Here is a 19,041-nt window from a genome sequence, read left to right as displayed (position 1 = left end):
ATGAAATTAATTGATTTTTAAAATCCAAGCGATACACATGTTTATTCCCAAACATGCAAATTTTGCTATTTATTATTCAATTTTCTGTATTGTTCCGTAAAAGTAGCTTGGAAATCCTTTGTCCTATTGGTTTGGATGGGTATTTGAAATTTATTTAAAAATATAATTTATATTCTGTTATTAGGTACCGACTCCAAACAGTCAAATCATTGGCTGGAGTGAGCCTGATGTTGAGGTTATTGTGGGCTTGTCTCAAGTGGGATGATATGGCAGCAAAAGCTCCCCCTGGGGGAGGAACCACAAGGACAGGTATTGTTATTTTCAATTTCTGGTTTTCATTTGCAAAAGCTTTTGCTGTAAATTCTGAATGTTACACTCCCTCAAAGCATTTCTATAAAGGCTTGCTGTCAGCTGTGCCATTTGAATTTTGTTTGCTGTTTCTTTGCCTTGAGTACATTGGGTTGATTGGAGATTCAGCTTTATTTGTTTCTGTTATTAATTTGTTGCAGAAACAACTGAAACTGAAATTACAACAACAGAAATAATCAAGCGGAGAGATGTTGGGCCGTATGGGATCCGCTCAGAGTACTGTATAAGGAAAGTCATTTGTCCCATCGGTGTACCAGAGGCTCCAAAAGGTTTGTTTGTTTATTTGCTTGTTTAAACATTCCCCCCCAACCCCCCTGTGATCTAGAGAAATTAAGGTAACTGGATCTTTATGCTAATTCAGCCCATCAAGGGAGCAGCAATTGCAGCTCGGCCAGGAACTATTAATTTACCTATGGGAAACAAATGCTGCATTTAACAAGTGGACATGATTTATCTGAAGCTGAAAGGCCTCCCTGTTTATAAAATGGGACTGAAAACATCGCTAAATCTTGGTTTACACTTCAGTTTCGTTTTACAGTATAGCTTAATGTGTGTGTTTTGACTGCTCTCTAAAGAAACTCCAACACCCCAGAGGAAGGGACTGCGATCAAGTGCCCTCAGGCCAAAAAGGCCAGAAACACCCAAGCAAACAGGCCCTGTTATAATGGAAACTTGGGTCGCAGAGGAGGAGTTGGAACTGTGGGAGATCAGGGCATTTGCTGAAAGGTAAAGTGAGCTTTTAAAGAAAGTAGTTTTCATTTGTGTGCTTGTTAAATAAAAGTTCTCCTAGAGAACACAAACCTGGTCACTGTGATCACTAGAAACACAGCTGTGTTGTGTTTTTACTGGGCCTTTTGATACTGATAGTCAAGCTTAAAGTTACAATGCTAAACTATTTGCTGGTACCAAAATTAAGGTATGCAGATATTTCAGATTTGTTTGAACTAATATTATATTATTTTTTCTGTGCTTATGAGCTAACTACTGTTAAATGCTAAAAGGTTATTACTGTAAAGCATCAAAAGGCTGTAGGCTGCTTTTGGCATGACTCTGTACAGTGTTTGTTAAATTCTTCTATAATCCAAGGAAAATGACTGTGTACAAGTAAATTGAGCCTGAGAATACCCAAGTCATAAGATGCATATTTTCAGTATCATGTGCTTACAGTTGGAACAACATTTTTGAGTCTCTTGGAAAGAACAATTTTAAATGTATGTTATTACATGGGTTCCTTGCAGTCTTAGATGTAATTATAAATTCCAGTTTTGATTAATAGTTTCCTGTAAGATGTTGCAGTATTTTAGCATCAGGATATTTCAGGGATGTTGCATGCAACTTCAGTAGTTTATTTCTAAATATTTTTAAAGCTGTGACCAGTTTTTCAGTGATCTTCTGCTTTGATGGTTGCTCATACGAGAGCAGTTAAACTGAATAGAACAAAATGCAGTTTGATGGTTGGATTTTATGTGGTGGTCTAACTTACTTTTGGTTGTGTCTTTGGCAGGGTGGAGAAGGAAAAGGCACAGGCAGTTGAACAACAGGCTAAGGTTAGTGAACAGAAGAAGGCAGAGGAGTTCAAGGCCCAATTGGAGGCTCAGCTAAAACACCAACGTTTGGCTGCCCAGCAGGTGGGGAGCTGTTGGTCGTCCCAGCAGTCAGCAACTGCACTGCTCACCACATGCACCATAGCCTGGGAAATCAAGTTAGCCCTTGCTTACACCATTGCTCAAATAGTTCCAACTGCAGATAAGGCCATCCAACAATGCTGCTGCTACTGTATACATCTGTTATTTTGAAACAGGGTTAATGCAGAGGTTTCTTCTGGATTGCCTGTTTTTCACCCATGTCATTTATAACACTTTAGAAAGGTTTAGTTTGGTGTCATTTTAAAGAAGGCTGGGAAGCACCCATCTCCAGGTAAGCTTCTCAGTGTTCTGTGTGGGATGGAAAGCTGCCTTGGAGTACAGCTGGCTTGGAATACAACTGCATTTCATGCTTCACACAAATTGAATCTTTTGATTTTATTCTATCTTACATTTTCTGAGTTAAGCCCATTAGTAATTTTATTTAAATATATGTAGATATGTGTATGTATTTATATTTAAATGTATGCAATTAAAATTAGGAAATCTGATGCCATGTTGGTGTTTCACATACATTATTAAGAACTGTGCTTTTACTCAACATATTCCTTCTTCATTTCATCTGCCCTGACAAAAACCCATTAGTAGTAAACGAGTGCTTCTGATTTGTGGGCATTACTGCAATATAGTGCTGGAATTTAATTAGATAAATACAGATATAATTCCAGTAACATGGGAAAAAATGTTAGTTTAGTTGGCATTTTAGAAGAGCCTGCTGATACATCCCTTCACTAAGGGGCTCTCTAGATTAAATATGCTTTTTCAACATTTACAGCACAGAAGGTCACTGGGTAAGGTAAGGGATTTTAAACCAAATTTTTTTAAGCAGGCTGAAAACTGGGTTTAAATTTAAAATAATAGTTTTAAAAATTGCATTCTCAGTGGTGAAACAGAATGATACAGTCTGTTTTTTTCTGTAACTGGCAGGATTTCAGTGCAGGAAGCTCTAAATTTAGGAATGCTAATAGTAAACTCTGTGTTGATGATGATGTACCAATTACTGACATAGATGCATGTACATGGTCAAAGCCAAATATAGATGGTTATTTTTTAAAGTTCTTTAAATCTTTCTGATTAATCTGAGACAAATTAATATGTTGTGCAGGTTTTTTTAAGTAAAATGTGCAGTGAAATCAACATAAGGCAAGGATTTAGAAGTTGTTATAGAGGAAAATTTCTGGCTGTGTATTCTAAGCAGATTTGTAGTTCTAGAGATCAAGGAGCCCATTCTTCAATCCTCTGCATTTGAACTAAAATCCTAATTTGAGCTAAAATCCTATCAGAGGCCTTTATCTCTCAATACTGGGTAGAGACAATGTTGATGTTGTAAAATCTGAAAATACTAATTATCTCTTTATTCCATTTTTTTTTCCTGACTAGAAACGGCTGGAGCAGCAGAAGCAGATCCCTGCAGGAGGTGTGGTCCCTGCAGCCACCACAGCCAGCAGCACTGCAGCCACAGTCTCCACACCCCAGAAAGTCGTGGTGGGCCCTCTGACAGGCCCTGTCCCCACAGGAACCAAAGTAGTGCTCACCACTAAAGTGGGGTCTCCAGCTACAGTAACATTCCAACAGAACAAGAATTTCCATCAAACTTTTGCTACTTGGGTTAAGCAAGGCCAGTCTTCAACAGGTAAGGAATCATTTGTCATGGAAGGAACATTGCTGGAGTTCATCCTGTGTGTGCATCACATCCTATACACACATCACATCTTCTCCAGACATGCAGCATTATTACATTTCTGGTTATCTTTGTTCTCAATTCTTGCTATGCCAGAAGGACATTTCTGAGATTATACCTGTCTAGTTTTTCCTTGTTCTGACTTCTACTAGGAAGACTCATTTCTGACCTGTCTCATTAATTACTGACAGTTTTTGTACCAGTATCATTCATGAAAGCATTCTATGATGTAACATGCTGTTTCCAATAAAGAACCTTTACCAAAGGAAGCATGACATATTAAAAAAAAAAAAATTAAAGTAATCCTGTAGTTTGCTGTTTCATGCTTGAAAAACAGTCATTTCATTGACTAATGATTCTGCTCTAAACCTGCCTGTTCTGTGTGCCTCAATAGCCACTAGCACAGCTGCCACCTCAGCCACAACCATTGCCAGCACAGGGCAGACCTTCCAGCTCTCAGGCAGCCCAGTAACGATGGCAGGGAAAGTGATAACTAAGCTGCCACTCCCTGCAAACAGCAAGATTGTTGCCGTCAATGTGCCATCAACTCAAGGAGGTAGGGCAAAGGGAACTGAATAAAAACTGTATTCCAGCTTGCTGTTTCATTCTCCTTTGACACTATTTTCCCAGTGAATTAAACTGTGACGTGAAGGGGGAAAAATATATATTATATATGTAAAAAATACAAGTTTCTACAGCTTGTTACCCCTTTGTTGCATATTTGTGTCTGTAAGGGGAAAAATGCAAGTTTTTTTGCCTATAAATTATTCTGCATTTCATAGCACAAAATTAGGAGCTTTATTTTGAACAATGTGGAATAAAGCATGCTTTTTTTTTTTTCTGGTTATCTAAATCACCAAAGAAACTTTCTTCACAAAAGTATTAATGCCTACAGCTGCTCTTCACTGATGAGCAGGAGTTTGGCTCCAGACTAAGATTAGCATTTTTGATTCTTGCCTCAAGAAGAGGACTTAATTTTTTTGAGATTTGTGAATGTATATTGAACAGAAAAACTCAATTCTCTGTCTCCATTATATTTAGCATCTGAGCACATCATGAAGGCTGCAGATTTTGTATTGAAATTTCATAGGTGCCAGGAGAAGCATTGCCCATTTTCTTCAGCACCACAGTGTTGTAGGTGAAAGGTGTTTAAACTGCTCTCCTACATTTGAAATTAATCAGATTATAGCTTTTAATGGTTGTATGACACTAATTTGTGGCATTCTGTCAATGCAAGGACTTCTTTGCAGTTACCATCAAACTGATCTTTGTGAAGATTCACACTTTCCTTAATCTTTTCTAAAATATCTGTCTCTTAACTTAAAAGTAGTGGACTATTGACAAAGTATAATGCTGCTTCTTTTTACAATATGACAAAAGCTTTCCCAAGAAATGTTGAAAGGCTCAAAGGTATTCTAGAAACCTGGACACTTGTGTTCTAAATGCCACCCTGGAGTTGCATTTACTTCTCTTACTGGCCATTATGTCATTAATGAATTCTCAATTTTTCTTTAATTAGGTGTGGTTCAAGTTCAGCAAAAGGTATTGGGTATCATTCCATCAACTACAGGTGCAAGTCAAACCTTTACTTCATTCCAGCCAAGGACAGCAACTGTAACCATTAGGCCAAACACCACAGGGACGTTAGGAACGACAAGCACTTCACAAGTAAGATGTTTTTCTCAATGTTATTTAACTCAAAAAAAATGTAAGTTTGTATGTTATTTAACTCAAAAAAATTTAAGTGTGTAGACTTTAAGTTATTGGCAGATCTTAAATCACTTTTCAATGGTTTTGGCTCACCTCAGCAATGGCGTGTATGGATCCTTTAGTCCAAAGAGGAGCAACAGTTCCCTTCAGTTGGGAAAATTAAAAGACACGTGGAAAACCATTCAGGGCATATTCCAGGGGCTTTTTCCTCCAGCTGACAGGTGGTCTCCTCTCTGGTGTGCACAGGTGGTGCAGGGGACGCCGCTGCGCCCCGGGATGACGGTGATCCGGACCCCGCTGCAGCAGTCCACCCTTGGCAAGGCCATCATTCGAACACCTGTAGTGGTGCAACAAGGTATTCTGCCAGCCAGTAGGTTCACTTTAATATTTCAATTCCCAGTGTGAAATCCATGGTTTGTTTCTTCATGAATTCCTTGTGTGTCATTGTGTTCCAATGCAAAAATCCCTCCTTTTGATGCTCGACTAACGCCTTTTTCAGCTTTTGGATGTGTTTGTTGGAGGCTGTCAACGTTATTCATCATTGACACTGGGAAATGTAGTACTTAATTTTAAGTCCATTCATTTGGGAGGAAAAAAAAAAGCCAAAAAAATCTCACACAATTGAAAAACCCTAAAAACATATAGAGTACTTGTGCATTGACAAAGCCTTTTTTTTTTTAATATGTTTTTTCTTAAAGAGAAAAAACAGTGGTTTTGAAGTTCTCCATATGCATGCAACCTTAGTTAAAATAGGAAACATTTTGCAGACGTTTTTCCATCACACAAATGGTTTGTAAAGAAAATTTGTGTGCTAACTGCAGTGTTTGCTTTCCCTGTCTGATTACCATCACACCCCGTTGCAATTTGTGACTTGAAGGTTTGCTGTGTTTACAGTTAAAAAGCTGAAAATGCGTTTCTTAGCTCAAATTCTTCTCTTACAGGTCAGACACAGCAAGTGGTGACTCAGATAATCAGGGGTCAGCCTGTCTCAACAGCAGTTTCTAGTACCAGCACAGCTTCTTCCAGCACTGGGCAGAAAACCATCACAAGTTCTGGGACAGCCCCTCAACAAGTTCAGCCACAGACCCCAGCACCACCCCCTCGCCCTCAGCAGGGCCAGGTGAAGCTGACAATGGCCCAGCTCACCCAGCTCACACAGGGGCAGGTAAAGCACTGGACAGCCCTGGGTGTGGAAGTGTGCTAACCCATCCTGCCTTTGCATTTCAGCAGGGTAGTGCCTGTGCCTTTAAATTCGTGTGTCTGGCTTCATTTAGGATGAGCACTGGCATAATTACAGACTGAAAGCAGCTTAAATAGTAAATAAATGTAATAAATAGCAAATACAAAGTAAGTAGTTTTAATAGTAAAGTTTTAACTCTTGCTTCCTGTTGTACTTCCCAGTAAAGTAACTGGCATCAGGAGTGCTCAGCAGCATGGAAAAAAAAATCTTTAATAGCAGTAAGGGACATAATTATTCTGTATGGTCTGTTTTGTAGACATTCAGATCATAATTTTGATTACTTGTCTTTTGATTTGATGTGAAGATCTAGTTTTCGTTCATGCTATCCAGAATCTCAGAGGAAAAGTTGCAGTATCTGTGAGCAGAGGAGGAAAAAATTCTTACAACTTCTGCTCAGATCATGAAGGTCTGTTGGCAAAAAATAAGTTGAGAGTCATTTTTGGGTAAAAATAAATGTCTGTGATTTACCACAACATCTGTTCTTCAAACTATAAATAATTGATATAAATGATTGCAATGTACAGACTGCTCATTGCCAGATAAGGTTTTTTTGTAGGTGGAACAAGACTTGGTGTTTAAGCTGAAGGGGAGAGTAGGTTTAGATTAGATATTGGGAGGAAATTCTTCCCTCTGAGGGTGAGGAGGCCCTGGCACAGTTTGCCCAGAGCAGCTGTGGCTGCCCCATCTCTGGAAGTGTCCAAGGCTGGATGGGGCTTAGAGCAACCTGGGATAGTGGAAGGTGTGGGTGGAATTTGGGTGAGTTTTAAGGCCCCTCCCAACATAAACCATTCTGTGAGTTTCTACACCAAACACTCAGAGTTGTGTTGTGTTCTGTGGGTTCACAAAATGTGTCACTCCAACCCAGTCATCTCTTGGTGATAGAATAGTTGAAAGAGTCCTTGAGTATTTTGTGATCTCAGATGCTGGTCTTAGATCTTAGGAGTATGGTATGTGATAAGAATATTGAATTCTGAAATCCAAACCCCTAATTGTTCTGATTTTCAGCAAAGTCTGTCTAAGAATTACATCACTAATACATCAATATTAACTTTTTTTTAGGGTGGCAGTCAAGGCTTAACTGTGGTAATTCAGGGACAAGGTCAAACTACTGGTCAGTTACAATTAATCCCTCAGGGTGTGACTGTAATACCTGGTCCAGGACAGCAGCTTATGCAAGCAGCTATGCCAAATGGTACAATTCAGAGATTTCTGTTCACCCCACTACCAGCAGCTGCTACTACAGCTAGCACAACTACAACCACCGTTTCTACTTCCACCTCGGGTAAGCACTGTTCTGTTCAGCAGAAAAAAGCATTTCAATTGCATGGGAGTATTTATGCAGCTGGAGGTTGTCTGTTACTGCAGTAAATGTCATGGAAGTGCATTGCAGAGTCTGTTGAGTTCCTGCACAGAGCTTTGCAGTAGTTCCAGAGGGTTTGGGTTATCAGGGCTCTTAGCAGTGCCATTGCAGTTAATGGACTCCTGGTTTGTGTTTGTGTGTTCACAGCTGCAGGGGAAGCCAAGCCGGCTCTGCAGGCGCCTCCAGCACCGGCCGTGCCTGCGGGGCAGGGGCAGCCCCAGGGCCAGCCCACGGCCCAGCCCGCGGGGCCTCAGCCCCAGGGCGCCCAGGCCGAGGCCCAGAGCCAGCCCGAGGCTCCCGGGGACTCTGCGGCCCCTCCCGAAGCTCAGCCCTCCAAGTCTCCGGCTCAGTCTCCAGCCCAGGCTCCGGGGCTCTCTCCAGCACCAGGCCCGATGCAGCCCCCGCCCGCGGGGCTGGCCCCAGGCCAGGCCCAGGCTCAGCATCCAGCTCAGGTGCAGACTCCAACCCAACAGCCCGCTCTGATGTGGCCCCACACTCCCATACAAATTCTAGCTCGGCTGCAGCAATCACAGCCTCAGGTTCAGACCTCAGGCACAGCCCTTGCAAGTACTCAAAGTTTTAATCAGGTTCCCATGCAGTGCCCAGCTCATCCTCAGCTGCCACTTCAGCAGCCTCCAACAAGTGTTACTGCAGTGCCTCAGCTCCAGCAGCAAGTGGAAGTCCTGTCTCAGCTGCAGCCCCATGTTGTGGGTGAGATCTGAGCCCAGCAGGGCAGTGTGCCCCACATCCAGCTTCTGTCACCCCTTGAGGTCCAGCCCAGTAGGCCAGCGCAGGCTCAGCAGGTGGCCAGCATGGTGGCAGTGCAAGCAGCTAGTGTGCAGGAGCAGCTGCACCGAGTTCAGCAGCTCAGGGAGCAGCAGCAGAAGAAAAAGCAGCAACAGATAGAAATTAAACGTGAGCACACCCTTCAGGCTTCTAATCAAAGTGACATTATCCAGAAACAGGTAAAGTTAACAGAAGGAAATTAACACTTAATGAATGAAAGAATCTAATTTCAAATGCCTGTTCTTGTTAACAATGTTAATACATTTGATAGGCAGTTAATTTGATTCTTTCAAAGATAGTGCACGATTGCTATTGGCAGTTTAATGACACGTTCCAAGTTAATTCAGCACATCAAGTCACTTGTACCATGTTTGCTTTCTTCTGTCACCTTGATTCAGTTTACCATTAGCTGCTGGGACAAATCCATCTCTATTCTCAATTCAGGAAAGATAGGTCAGATGTAGGAGAGCTGATGGACAGAACACACGTGCAGTACTTTCATTACCTGAAAGCTGAGGTTCCAAAGAGGTGTCTGAAATGTGACGCTGTTGGACGGCTGCGGGGCTTAAAAATGTATACTGGATGATTATCACTTTTCAAAGAAAACAACCAGTCACTGAGGAAATGCAGCCAATTTACATTTAGTTCCTGGGTTCAAACTTGACATAAGCAAAATATCCTGTTCTGGGGGTGGAGGTGTTCTTTCTCAGTTTCTTTTTGAATTTTCAAATAATTGTTTTAAACAAGCACTGGTCCCCTGATAAAATCAGCTTTATTTTGTCACTCAGTGAAATAAATGACACTTTAACTTAGGAAATGTCCTGGTTCTGCCCATAATACTGTGAAATACTGGCTAAGTTTTCATCTTTTATTTTGGATTCTGTATCATCCTACAGGTGGTTATGAAGCAGAATGCTGTCATAGAACATTTGAAACAGAAGAAGACACTGACTCCAGCTGAAAGGGAAGAAAATCAGAGGTGAATGTGCATCACACTGCATTTGTAGATATCAAATTTTTTATTTATTACATCTTTTAATGGTTTCATAATGAAATGCTGGTTTGTAAAAATCTACTTAAAGAAGTGTTGCAATGTAAAATTGGTTAGAGTAACACTTAAAAGTAGCTTTCATAATGATCCTCATTTCATCTTGTATAAGCTCAATTTTATTTTGATAATATATTTTTAAATAATGTTAAGTATTGTGTTTGAAGCTGGCCAGTTTTTAAACTCAAGTAAAGAAGCACAGAATGGAGAATTAATGCTTCTGCTGCAAAAAAAAAAAAAAGCCTGGATTTTGTTTGTCCTTTATCATAGCCATGTGTTTCCATTCTTGTCCCTGCACATCCCACTCTACAGAAGGAGCTGAAGAGTTGGAAGACAGATTGACAAACTGAGAGATTTTGTGCTTGAAGCTGTTAAACAGAAATTTGGAGTGTTTGTCATTTGTCTTGGGATTATTTTGACTCCTTTTCACACATGCAGTTGCTCCAATTAGATAATCACAAGTGTGTGTCAGATACTAAGAAAAAGAAGAGTATGTTCTATAAAATTTTGATCATCAAATCACGAGCTCAGTTGATTACAACACCATCCCTGGGTGCCACTCCTTTACTGTTCACAGTTGCATAAAGAGAAAGATGTGTTGGATATGCTCTTCATTTCATGGTGTCAGATAACCAAATAGGTGTTTTGACTGACAAAAGCCCAACTTAAGAGAAAGATGAAAAAAATAGTTCTAACTAGCTTGGTTTGTGGTGCAGCTGCTTGTCCATCTCACTGATTTATTCTTCTTCAAAAATACAATATGGGGATCTTTAGTCTGTGAAAAAAACAGATAAAACCAAGTAGATACAGGGCGAGTATAAAGAGCAAGCTAAACAAAATTGTGTGACCCTACAAATATTTATCTACATATTCCAGTTGTCATCAAAATCCAGCTGTCTATCAAAGGACAAAATATCTGAGACCACAGAGTTGCCAGCAGCTTCTTGTCCTGGCCATTGCTATTCTGCTGTTTCCTCTCAGCTCAGTGGGAGTTGTTTTTCATGGTCACTCTGGCAACAAGAAGCATTTGGTTTTCTAATGGTTTTGGAAAAGAATGAGGAAGGGAAAAGTAAATTCAGAAGAACCAAAATACATTAATTTTCTAATTGAAATATAAAGCAAAATGAATGAAAGGTGCGAAACAAGTGAGCAGGAAAATAGATTTATAGTTGAAGGTACAGCAAGCAGACGAAAAACTCATCTTGAGCTGTCATTAGTGGAAAAATGGGGAACTGTTTATAGTAAATTCTATACAGTGCAAAGTGTTTGTCAGTCCTTATGCCAAAACACAAAATCTTGGTAGTATTTCATGGTCACTGGAGCATAGAAATGTCTGTTTTTGAAGAAGTTACAGGCTTCCAACTCACTTTCATCCTGCATCAGAATAAAAATCCAGCTCTTTCAAACAAATTGACGAAACTGAATTGAGCAAAAATCTCTCTCATCCTACTAAAGCCAAAGCTTTGTTGGGAATCAGATGGGGGAGGGGAGGAACAATTAGTACTCAGATCATTTAAGTGAAATTGGGATTGGCCCTCTTGAGACTAACAAGGGACTTGATCTCTCCCAGCAGTGCTCTAGTAAATAAGCAGGAGTGGAAGCACTGGGTGTTGCTAAATTTACCTTGTACATCTTAGGAAATACAATAATGAGCTTGCAGTGACTGGAGAATTGATTCTGCATTCTCAACTGGGAATAAACAGGCAGGTCAGCACAATGTCCTTTTCCTTTATTCCTTCCCCAGAATGATTGTGTGCAACCAAGTGATGAAATATATTCTGGATAAGATAGACAAAGAAGAAAAACAGGCAGCTAAGAAACGGAAGCGAGAAGAGAGTGTGGAGCAGAAGCGGAGCAAACAGAACGCGACCAAGCTCTCAGCTCTGCTTTTCAAGCATAAGGAGCAGCTGAAAGCTGAAATACTGAAAAAAAGAGCCCTTCTGGACAAAGATCTGCAGATTGAAGTGCAGGTAAGGGCAGAATCTCAAAGGCTAATTTGATGTTAAGTTGGGGAGGGTATCTCTGTGTTAATCTTTCTTTGTTTACTTAGTGAGATTTTGAGGAAATTTACAGGAAGAAGCTGTGGTTGGGGGTCCCTGCAAAGCTGCTCATATGTCCTTTGAGGGCTTCTTGGTTTTCTTCTGGACTGAAATTACCTTCTTTCATGAAACTTCTGATAAGTTACAGCCAGTGGGCCATTGTAGCCCAGGAATGTCATCCCTTAATATTATGTGAATTGTAGGTTCAGAACATGGAAAAAGGCATATTTAAATGGATTTAATTGTTTTCTTTTGGTTAAGCTTGGGGATTTCTGCCTAGATTTTAACCCTGTCTTGCAATAATCATATGAAGCGCCTCCCTCTATTTATTCATTTAACACACTTCAGGAGGAGCTAAAGAAAGACTTGACTAAAATTAAGAAAGAAAAAGAAAGAGCCCAGGCAGCAGCTGCTGCAGCAGCAGCTGCAGCTGCTGCGGCCGCCGCCGCTGCCCCGCCACCACCGCCACCAGTGCCACCAGCACCGCCACAGCTGCCAGCAGCCAGTGTCACCTCCTCCTCCTCCACCACTGTCCCCGTGCCAGTCTCCTCCCAGAAGAGGAAACGAGAGGAGGAGAAAGATTCCTCGGCTTCCAAGTCCAAGAAAAAGAAAATGATTTCTACTACCTCAAAGGAAACGAAGAAGGACACAAAGCTTTACTGCATCTGTAAAACGCCTTACGACGAGTCCAAGTGAGTAGTGATGCCACAGCCCCTCCTGCATGTCCTTAGCTTTAGGGTTAGTGTCAGCTCTTAGTGCCAGGTAGTGCTAGAAGTGAAGCTAGTGGCAGGTTATTGCAGGGATCACTGAGGTGTAGAGAATAAAATCTCTGTTTCCACTAGCAGTTACAAATATTCACATACAGATGATACTGTTACTGTGCTTGGTTTATATTTGACTCGTTTGCATGTCTCCATTGTGTGACCTTCCTGTCTCACATGCACATACTCCTTTCTTTTTTTCCCTCCGCTCTGTTACTCTTTCTTTTGCCGTTTTGCCTCTGCCTCAGAAGCAAGTGACAATTTGGTTTGAGCAATTTCTTCTGAAGAAGTAGCTGATGTTCTCCAGAAATAGCTTTGGTACCGTCTTCCAATAAATGACTTTTTTTTGTAAGGCAGTACCAGTAAAGGGGGCTCTGAGTCACTGGACTGCAGTTCACTTTGGACAATGTTTCAGGGAGAAATGGTTTCCATGTGTTATTATTTGTATGCTAGGGTTGATAAAAATGAATATTCAAGCATTTGACAAAGTGAAAACTGCAGTTCTCTGTAGTTTGATTCTGGCTGTGAATGAGGAAAAGTATTAATGCTGTGTACAGTGCTTGTGGAGAAATGGTGTAAGTGCTGGAGTGGAGAATCCAGTGGATTCCAGGGGATAGTGTTACATGTTGCTGCTTAAGCTAGACTAACAGCAGTAGTTAGTAATGGTTTTCTCACATCTGAGAGCTGTGTAGAGATGTATGTGTGATAAATTTGATTTCAGACCAATTCCAAGTGTCAATACCCAAAAGTAAGAACTGGTACCATTTGATTGTACTTTAAGGGCTGATAACAGGGAAACCATAGATCTGGAGTGGTGCATTCACTCCATGGGTCATGGTTCTTTGTTCCAAGTTTAGGGCCAGGACTATGGGACCTCTTGAGGTTCCTTCTAGCCTTGTTTGGGTTTTAATTATGTCTCTTAACAAAGTTGAGATATTTGAGGTTTTTGAGTAGCTCTGACCGTTGCACTGTGACTTCAGTGTGGGAAATGGGGCTGCTCCTTGAACTGCCAGTGCTGCAGTAAGAGCAGAATGATGCTCTGGCTGTTATGTCACTGTTACCTCTGAGAGGTGTCCCCAGCCTCACTTAACTTTGTGTCAGGTTTTCTGTCATCCAGTGTACTTAGGAGGGACCCTGTTCTCTGATTGTGATACTAGAGGTTTGTGTGTTTCTGCATCTGGACTTAGTGAGTGAGCAAAGGGATTTGTTTGTCAGACTTTGTGTTGACTCCAGTGGTCATAGAGTGAATTTTGATGGCTTGAATTGAGAACTGTACTTCAGTGCACTGAAGAAAACTTCAAGAAAAAGAAATGTTAATAACTCATTAGTATCCTTAGCAATATGATTGAGCTTTGCTGCTTTGCTTTTTGTGAATTTTATATTTAATGTTCCTACAAATGATGTCTGTACTGTTGAAGTACAGAATCCTTTCACTGCTTGGAAAGGAATTAGTCAAGTTTTAAAACAGTTTTCTGAGAATTTTTTAGAAAACTTTTTCATGTGTATGTAGGATCATCCTCTTTGTGCTGGTGTCTCTTTTCTGCTTCAGAAAAGATGGTTGTGCTACTTGAAAAGCCAAGTGGCTTTTTGTGGTATTTTACGAATACCCTTTGTGTTTTCTTTGTTTTAGTAAAACCTTTAAAGTGCTGTATATTTTATTGCAAATCTCTTATGTTTTGTTCTCGTTCATGATACTCCAGGATTATAGGGATTTGCTGATACTGTTTTCAAGGATGGTCAGTAAGGATATCTTTCTAAGATTCCTACTGAGATTCCAACTTATTTGTTAAATCATAATGTGGCACCTGCTCCACATTCCAGTGGCAAGGTTTAGCATCTACACCTGGATGCAAATGTGCTCCCACATCAGCAGGAGCAGCCACAGCCCTTCTTGGGAAGGGGATGCAGGCTGAGCTGCTGATAGTTGTCAGAATCTATCTCTAGCCGTTCTTTATGGAAATTGGCTTGTGTGATATTTATTTTAGGATTTTGCTGACTGAAAAACAAGAGAAAAGGCAGGATCTGAGCGTCCAGGATGTGTGCAGAGGCCCAGGAAATCAGAGATGCTTCCTCTGGAACATGGGGTAGCTACTGCCCTGTTGGTGCTGTGGTGTCCCCAGGGTGTTGCCTGCAGGCTGTCAGGGGGGCAGGAATTCCTACAGCAGCACTTGGCAGGGGGTTGAGGTCTCCATAATCCAGGAGGATGGAGGTTCTGAGTCCGCTTGCTTTTGCTTAGGCAGAGAGAATGGATGTGAGCGTCCCCCATCTGGTTGTCACTGGTCATAGGTGTGTTCTGAGAGATCCATACACGAGTTACAAACATCCTGGCATAATATTTTACACTTTTGTCACATCATTCTGTGCAAGGTCCCATCCCCATGATTCTGTCCCTGGTTCCCTTCACTTTGTGTCATACCATACCTGGTTCTGTCACACAGCTGTGTCTGAGGAGACATTATTCACTCAAAATCCCACTTTGTCACAGTGTTAAGTAGTTTATTATCAGCTTTTCAGTGCACACCCCCCCAAAAAAGAAACCACCAAGATTTGAAATTGACACCCATTTTCTTTGGTATCATGTTACACCAAGACGTACCTACACACTGCTGGTTGCATGTTCTTGTAGTGTACTCGTAACTCCTAGTTGGTGTTTGCGCTTTGCTTTTGTTTTTTAAATTAACTGAGACCTACATTTTCAAACCTTAAGGAAATGTTTCAGTGGCTTTTGAGCTGCAATTTTGAAAATGTAAACCTTTTCCTTTGGCCTTGTCTTTTTGTGCCTTTGACAGTTTTTCACACACGCATTGAAGTCAGTAATTTTTAGCCCATAGCTTTGTCAAAGTCTGGTTACATATTAATATGTACATATTAATACATGTGCATTTTGATGAATTGTCAAATTAAAATTGACCCGAGTGACCTTACTGCCAGTCTAGCTGCAGCATGAGTCGTTAGTTTGTAAGGAATAGGGAGCAGGGAAGCTGAGACAGAAAGTAGCCCAGCATCAAGTGCGTCAGAGAGAAATGCAGGGAAAAGTGCCATGCCATTTGAAATGACAATTACATTGTCATTTTCATTGTGAACACTTTTAGGTTCTATATTGGCTGTGATCTTTGTACTAACTGGTATCATGGAGAATGTGTTGGAATCACAGAAAAGGAGGCTAAGAAAATGGATGTGTACATCTGTAATGAGTGTAAACGGGCACAAGAGGGCAGCAGTGAGGAGTTGTACTGTATCTGCAGAACACCTTATGATGAGTCGCAGTGAGTTCGGATAAGAACCTCTTATTCCATGTCTAGGTAGCAAAACTGCTCTGACTGTGCTTTCCTGTTCCTTGCAAAGAGTAAAAAACGAGTTATTCTGCATATATTGTATTCATTCGTAATACAAATTGCTTTCCAGTGATTGTCTCCCCCTCCCAAATGTTTCTGTTCAGTAAATGTTTAGGAAAAGTCAAGTCCCTCAGGGCAGTCAAAATGTATTGTGGTTTTTATTTTTAACAACAAACTACTAAAACACCATGTACTTTAAATTGGGATTTATTTTCTTTTTTTATTTTATTTTCTTTAACAGGGGTGGTTAGAAAGACTAAAAGACAAATGCTTTATTTAGTGGATTTTTTTGTGCCTTAATCTGATCTGGCTGGAGAATTTAACTTTAGTATGGGGGGGTATATGGTTGGTATATGATCATATATGTGTGGTTTATATACATCTTTTACTGTTAGGCTTTGTGTCATAGGATGCTCCCTTTGTATTCAGTTACAAGGCTGAAGCTTCCATATGAAAAGTGTTTGCATGGAGTGAAACAAGCCCTAGTTGTAGTCCAGTTTGTGCAAAATGTATCTTGAATTGGTTTGGATACTGGCTGGGTGAGGCTTCTGGCTTTACACTGTTCCTTTCATCTCTAAAACAGAGGAATTATTTTTGAAACCTTTATTTCTAGAAAGTATAACATCTAGGAATGTGTTTTGAAATGATCTGTAAATACAAAAGCAGTGGGAGTAGAATTTGTCACTCTGAAATCTGACGTTACCTGTTGTCTTTAATCATGCCAAGTATCTGCTTGTGTGCAGGGGATGGCAGGTTTCTGTGGTGAAATGTGAGCTGGACCTGAGCTAGATGAAGGCTCTGACACTTGGTTTGGCTCTTGCAGATTTTACATTGGCTGTGACCGATGCCAGAACTGGTACCACGGGCGCTGCGTGGGCATCCTGCAGAGCGAGGCCGATCTCATCGATGAGTACGTGTGTCCCCAGTGCCAGTCCACAGAGGATGCCATGACTGTGCTCAGCCCACTCACAGATAAGGACTATGAAGGCTTGAGGAGGGTCCTGCGCTCCTTGCAGGTGAGCACGAGGGTGGCAGCACCAGGGAGTGTGACAGACCCAGTGGGTCTGGGGGAAAGGGGGGATTTCTCCTTATTAGCTCTGAGATTTGAGGGAATAGCGAAGCTGTGCCAGCTGCAAACCTGCTTGGTGTTACTGTGCTGAGGAGTAACTACAATAATTAGAAAATCACTGCTCCTGGGTGGATGAAATTAAGCAATCCCTTCAGTGAAAGGTGTTTAAAGGAAGCAGGTTTAGAATCCCAAAAGGCTGAGTGGAAGCCCAACTGCACAGGCTATGGAAGGTGCAGTGTTCTGTTCTCAGATCAGTTTGCTGTGGGTTGTGATCCACACTTCCTTACTTCAATTGAGTATTTCCAGATTTCAGGAGTGTTCTCACAGGGGAACATTAGCAGCATGTAAATGATGGAATCCTCATAATAAGAATTATGTACATTGTCTGATATTTCTGGTTTGTCTGTCACTCCCAAATAGGCTTTTCTGCTACAACTATAAGGAATTTTTAAGAATTCTGGTAAAATTCTTAAAATTATGATAACAGAAATCCTGTAAGTAATATTTTGCCTTGTCCTGTATTTTACAAACATTTATAAAAGTGCATTAATTTCAGGGTACTTGAAAGCACTCTCAGTAAATTCATTCCATACTTTTCCATGCAGCCTGTTCAGCACAGTATCCTGTTATGTCTGAATTTCAGTTTCCTGTTTTGAAGCCCAGCTACTGGGTCACTGACATTTAAAACTTTACCAATCATCAGATGAGAACTGGTTCCTTTTCATATAATGCTGCACTTCTTCCTGAAATTCAACTCCAGACCCCAACAGATAAAAGGATGAAAATATTTACCTATCAGTAGTGCCTAATTTAACTTAATTGTGTGTTTTCATTCTCTCCTGTTTCCTTGCCAGGCTCACAAGATGGCATGGCCATTCCTAGAACCAGTGGATCCCAACGATGCCCCAGATTATTATGGTGTCATCAAAGAACCAATGGGTAAGTGTTGGTGAGAGCAGCCTGAGTGGGTTTGGACTTTGGAATAGCAAGTTATTCACTTAATAATAATTAATTTCCTGCCATATTTTGCAAAGTACACAGGGTTAGGAGGTGAAACACTGTGATTCTCACTCATACATTCAGAAGTTCACCAGGGCTGTTTTATCTACTCTTAGGCTGATTCCTTCACCCTAAATGCTGCCAGTCTCACAGATGAATGTGGAAGTCATTGCAGCAATAGGAGAGAATTCATGGGTTTAAATTTCTGTATTCAAAGAGGACTGTTTTTTTCTGTCTGTAATGAGCTCCTCCTCCAAAGGCTGGGATGTGTAATCCAGAGGCTGAGGAGGAGGTGATGCTATGGAAGTGTGACATGCACCTTGAGTTCAAAATTATCTTCATCTGACTTGATAGTAAAGTAAATTTTGTATTATGTGTAATTTGTCTTTAAAGCTACAGGGAAAAAAGGATTCAGATGTTGTGAACGTGGGCAAAGTGGAAGGGGAGATGCTGCAGCTTTCCAGTGCTTTATTCTGATCTTCTTAGAGCTCACCAGTCAAAACTGGATAAGCACTTGCATGTGAAACCTCCTGGGAAAATCTACCTCCTGACAGAAATAGTGTTGGGAATGTTATTCTTTTCCTCAGGTTGAGGAATTGAACCAATACCTTTCCAGATCTCTAAATGAGAGCCAGTGTGTCATTTGAGGTTTTTCACCTACCCCTTACTCATCCTAGAAATAGGAATGTTCAGTTTTGTATCTTGGCAAAATGTTTTGGTATTTTGACTGAACATAATATTTAGTTTAGGAATTGTGTCCTTTTCCTGTTCCAAAGTTTTGGACTGTGCTTTTGTGACAATGCTGAACAACTCTTACTCCATGATGGGTGGGTTAAAGTTTATAAGGAAAGCTCAGATAACAGTATTATTGCTGGAGCAAACAAAAGTGCATTTAGCCCTTTCTGACTTAAGTAGGAGGAGAAGACATTGGTAATAAAAGTAAATCTGAGTAAGATACACCAGGTAATCCAGATCCATCTGCAGTTGTTTGCACACCTTCT

At 40.8% G+C, this 19,041-nt stretch overlaps 1 protein-coding gene across 11 annotated transcripts in view; it reads left to right on the top strand.

Moving 5' to 3' along the window:
* The window catches only part of BPTF (bromodomain PHD finger transcription factor), a 52,685-nt gene that overhangs the window by 30,349 nt on the left and 3,295 nt on the right, over positions 1 to 19,041 (top strand). For 5 of the 11 annotated variants that reach the window (XM_059864120.1, XM_059864115.1, XM_059864112.1 and 2 more), the window contains 17 exons: positions 185 to 309; positions 510 to 638; positions 945 to 1,095; positions 1,874 to 1,997; positions 3,393 to 3,645; positions 4,088 to 4,249; positions 5,213 to 5,361; positions 5,650 to 5,773; positions 6,345 to 6,568; positions 7,703 to 7,925; positions 8,151 to 8,455; positions 9,686 to 9,768; positions 11,582 to 11,807; positions 12,225 to 12,568; positions 15,730 to 15,903; positions 16,796 to 16,988; positions 17,896 to 17,980. In XM_059864120.1, coding sequence (XP_059720103.1) covers positions 185 to 309; positions 510 to 638; positions 945 to 1,095; positions 1,874 to 1,997; positions 3,393 to 3,645; positions 4,088 to 4,249; positions 5,213 to 5,361; positions 5,650 to 5,773; positions 6,345 to 6,568; positions 7,703 to 7,925; positions 8,151 to 8,455; positions 9,686 to 9,768; positions 11,582 to 11,807; positions 12,225 to 12,568; positions 15,730 to 15,903; positions 16,796 to 16,988; positions 17,896 to 17,980 — 3,074 coding nt within the window. The remainder of the gene's footprint in view (positions 1 to 184; positions 310 to 509; positions 639 to 944; positions 1,096 to 1,873; positions 1,998 to 3,392; positions 3,646 to 4,087; positions 4,250 to 5,212; positions 5,362 to 5,649; positions 5,774 to 6,344; positions 6,569 to 7,702; positions 7,926 to 8,150; positions 8,456 to 9,685; positions 9,769 to 11,581; positions 11,808 to 12,224; positions 12,569 to 15,729; positions 15,904 to 16,795; positions 16,989 to 17,895; positions 17,981 to 19,041) is intronic. The other 6 variants (XM_059864113.1, XM_059864116.1, XM_059864118.1 and 3 more) reach the window with 6 other exon arrangements.

This window comes from Haemorhous mexicanus, chromosome 20, assembly GCF_027477595.1.
Source record: "Haemorhous mexicanus isolate bHaeMex1 chromosome 20, bHaeMex1.pri, whole genome shotgun sequence".
In the NCBI taxonomy this organism is placed as follows: Eukaryota; Metazoa; Chordata; class Aves; order Passeriformes; family Fringillidae; genus Haemorhous; species Haemorhous mexicanus.
The sequence above is the reverse complement of the archived record's forward strand: the minus strand, read 5'-3'. Positions and strand labels throughout refer to the sequence as shown.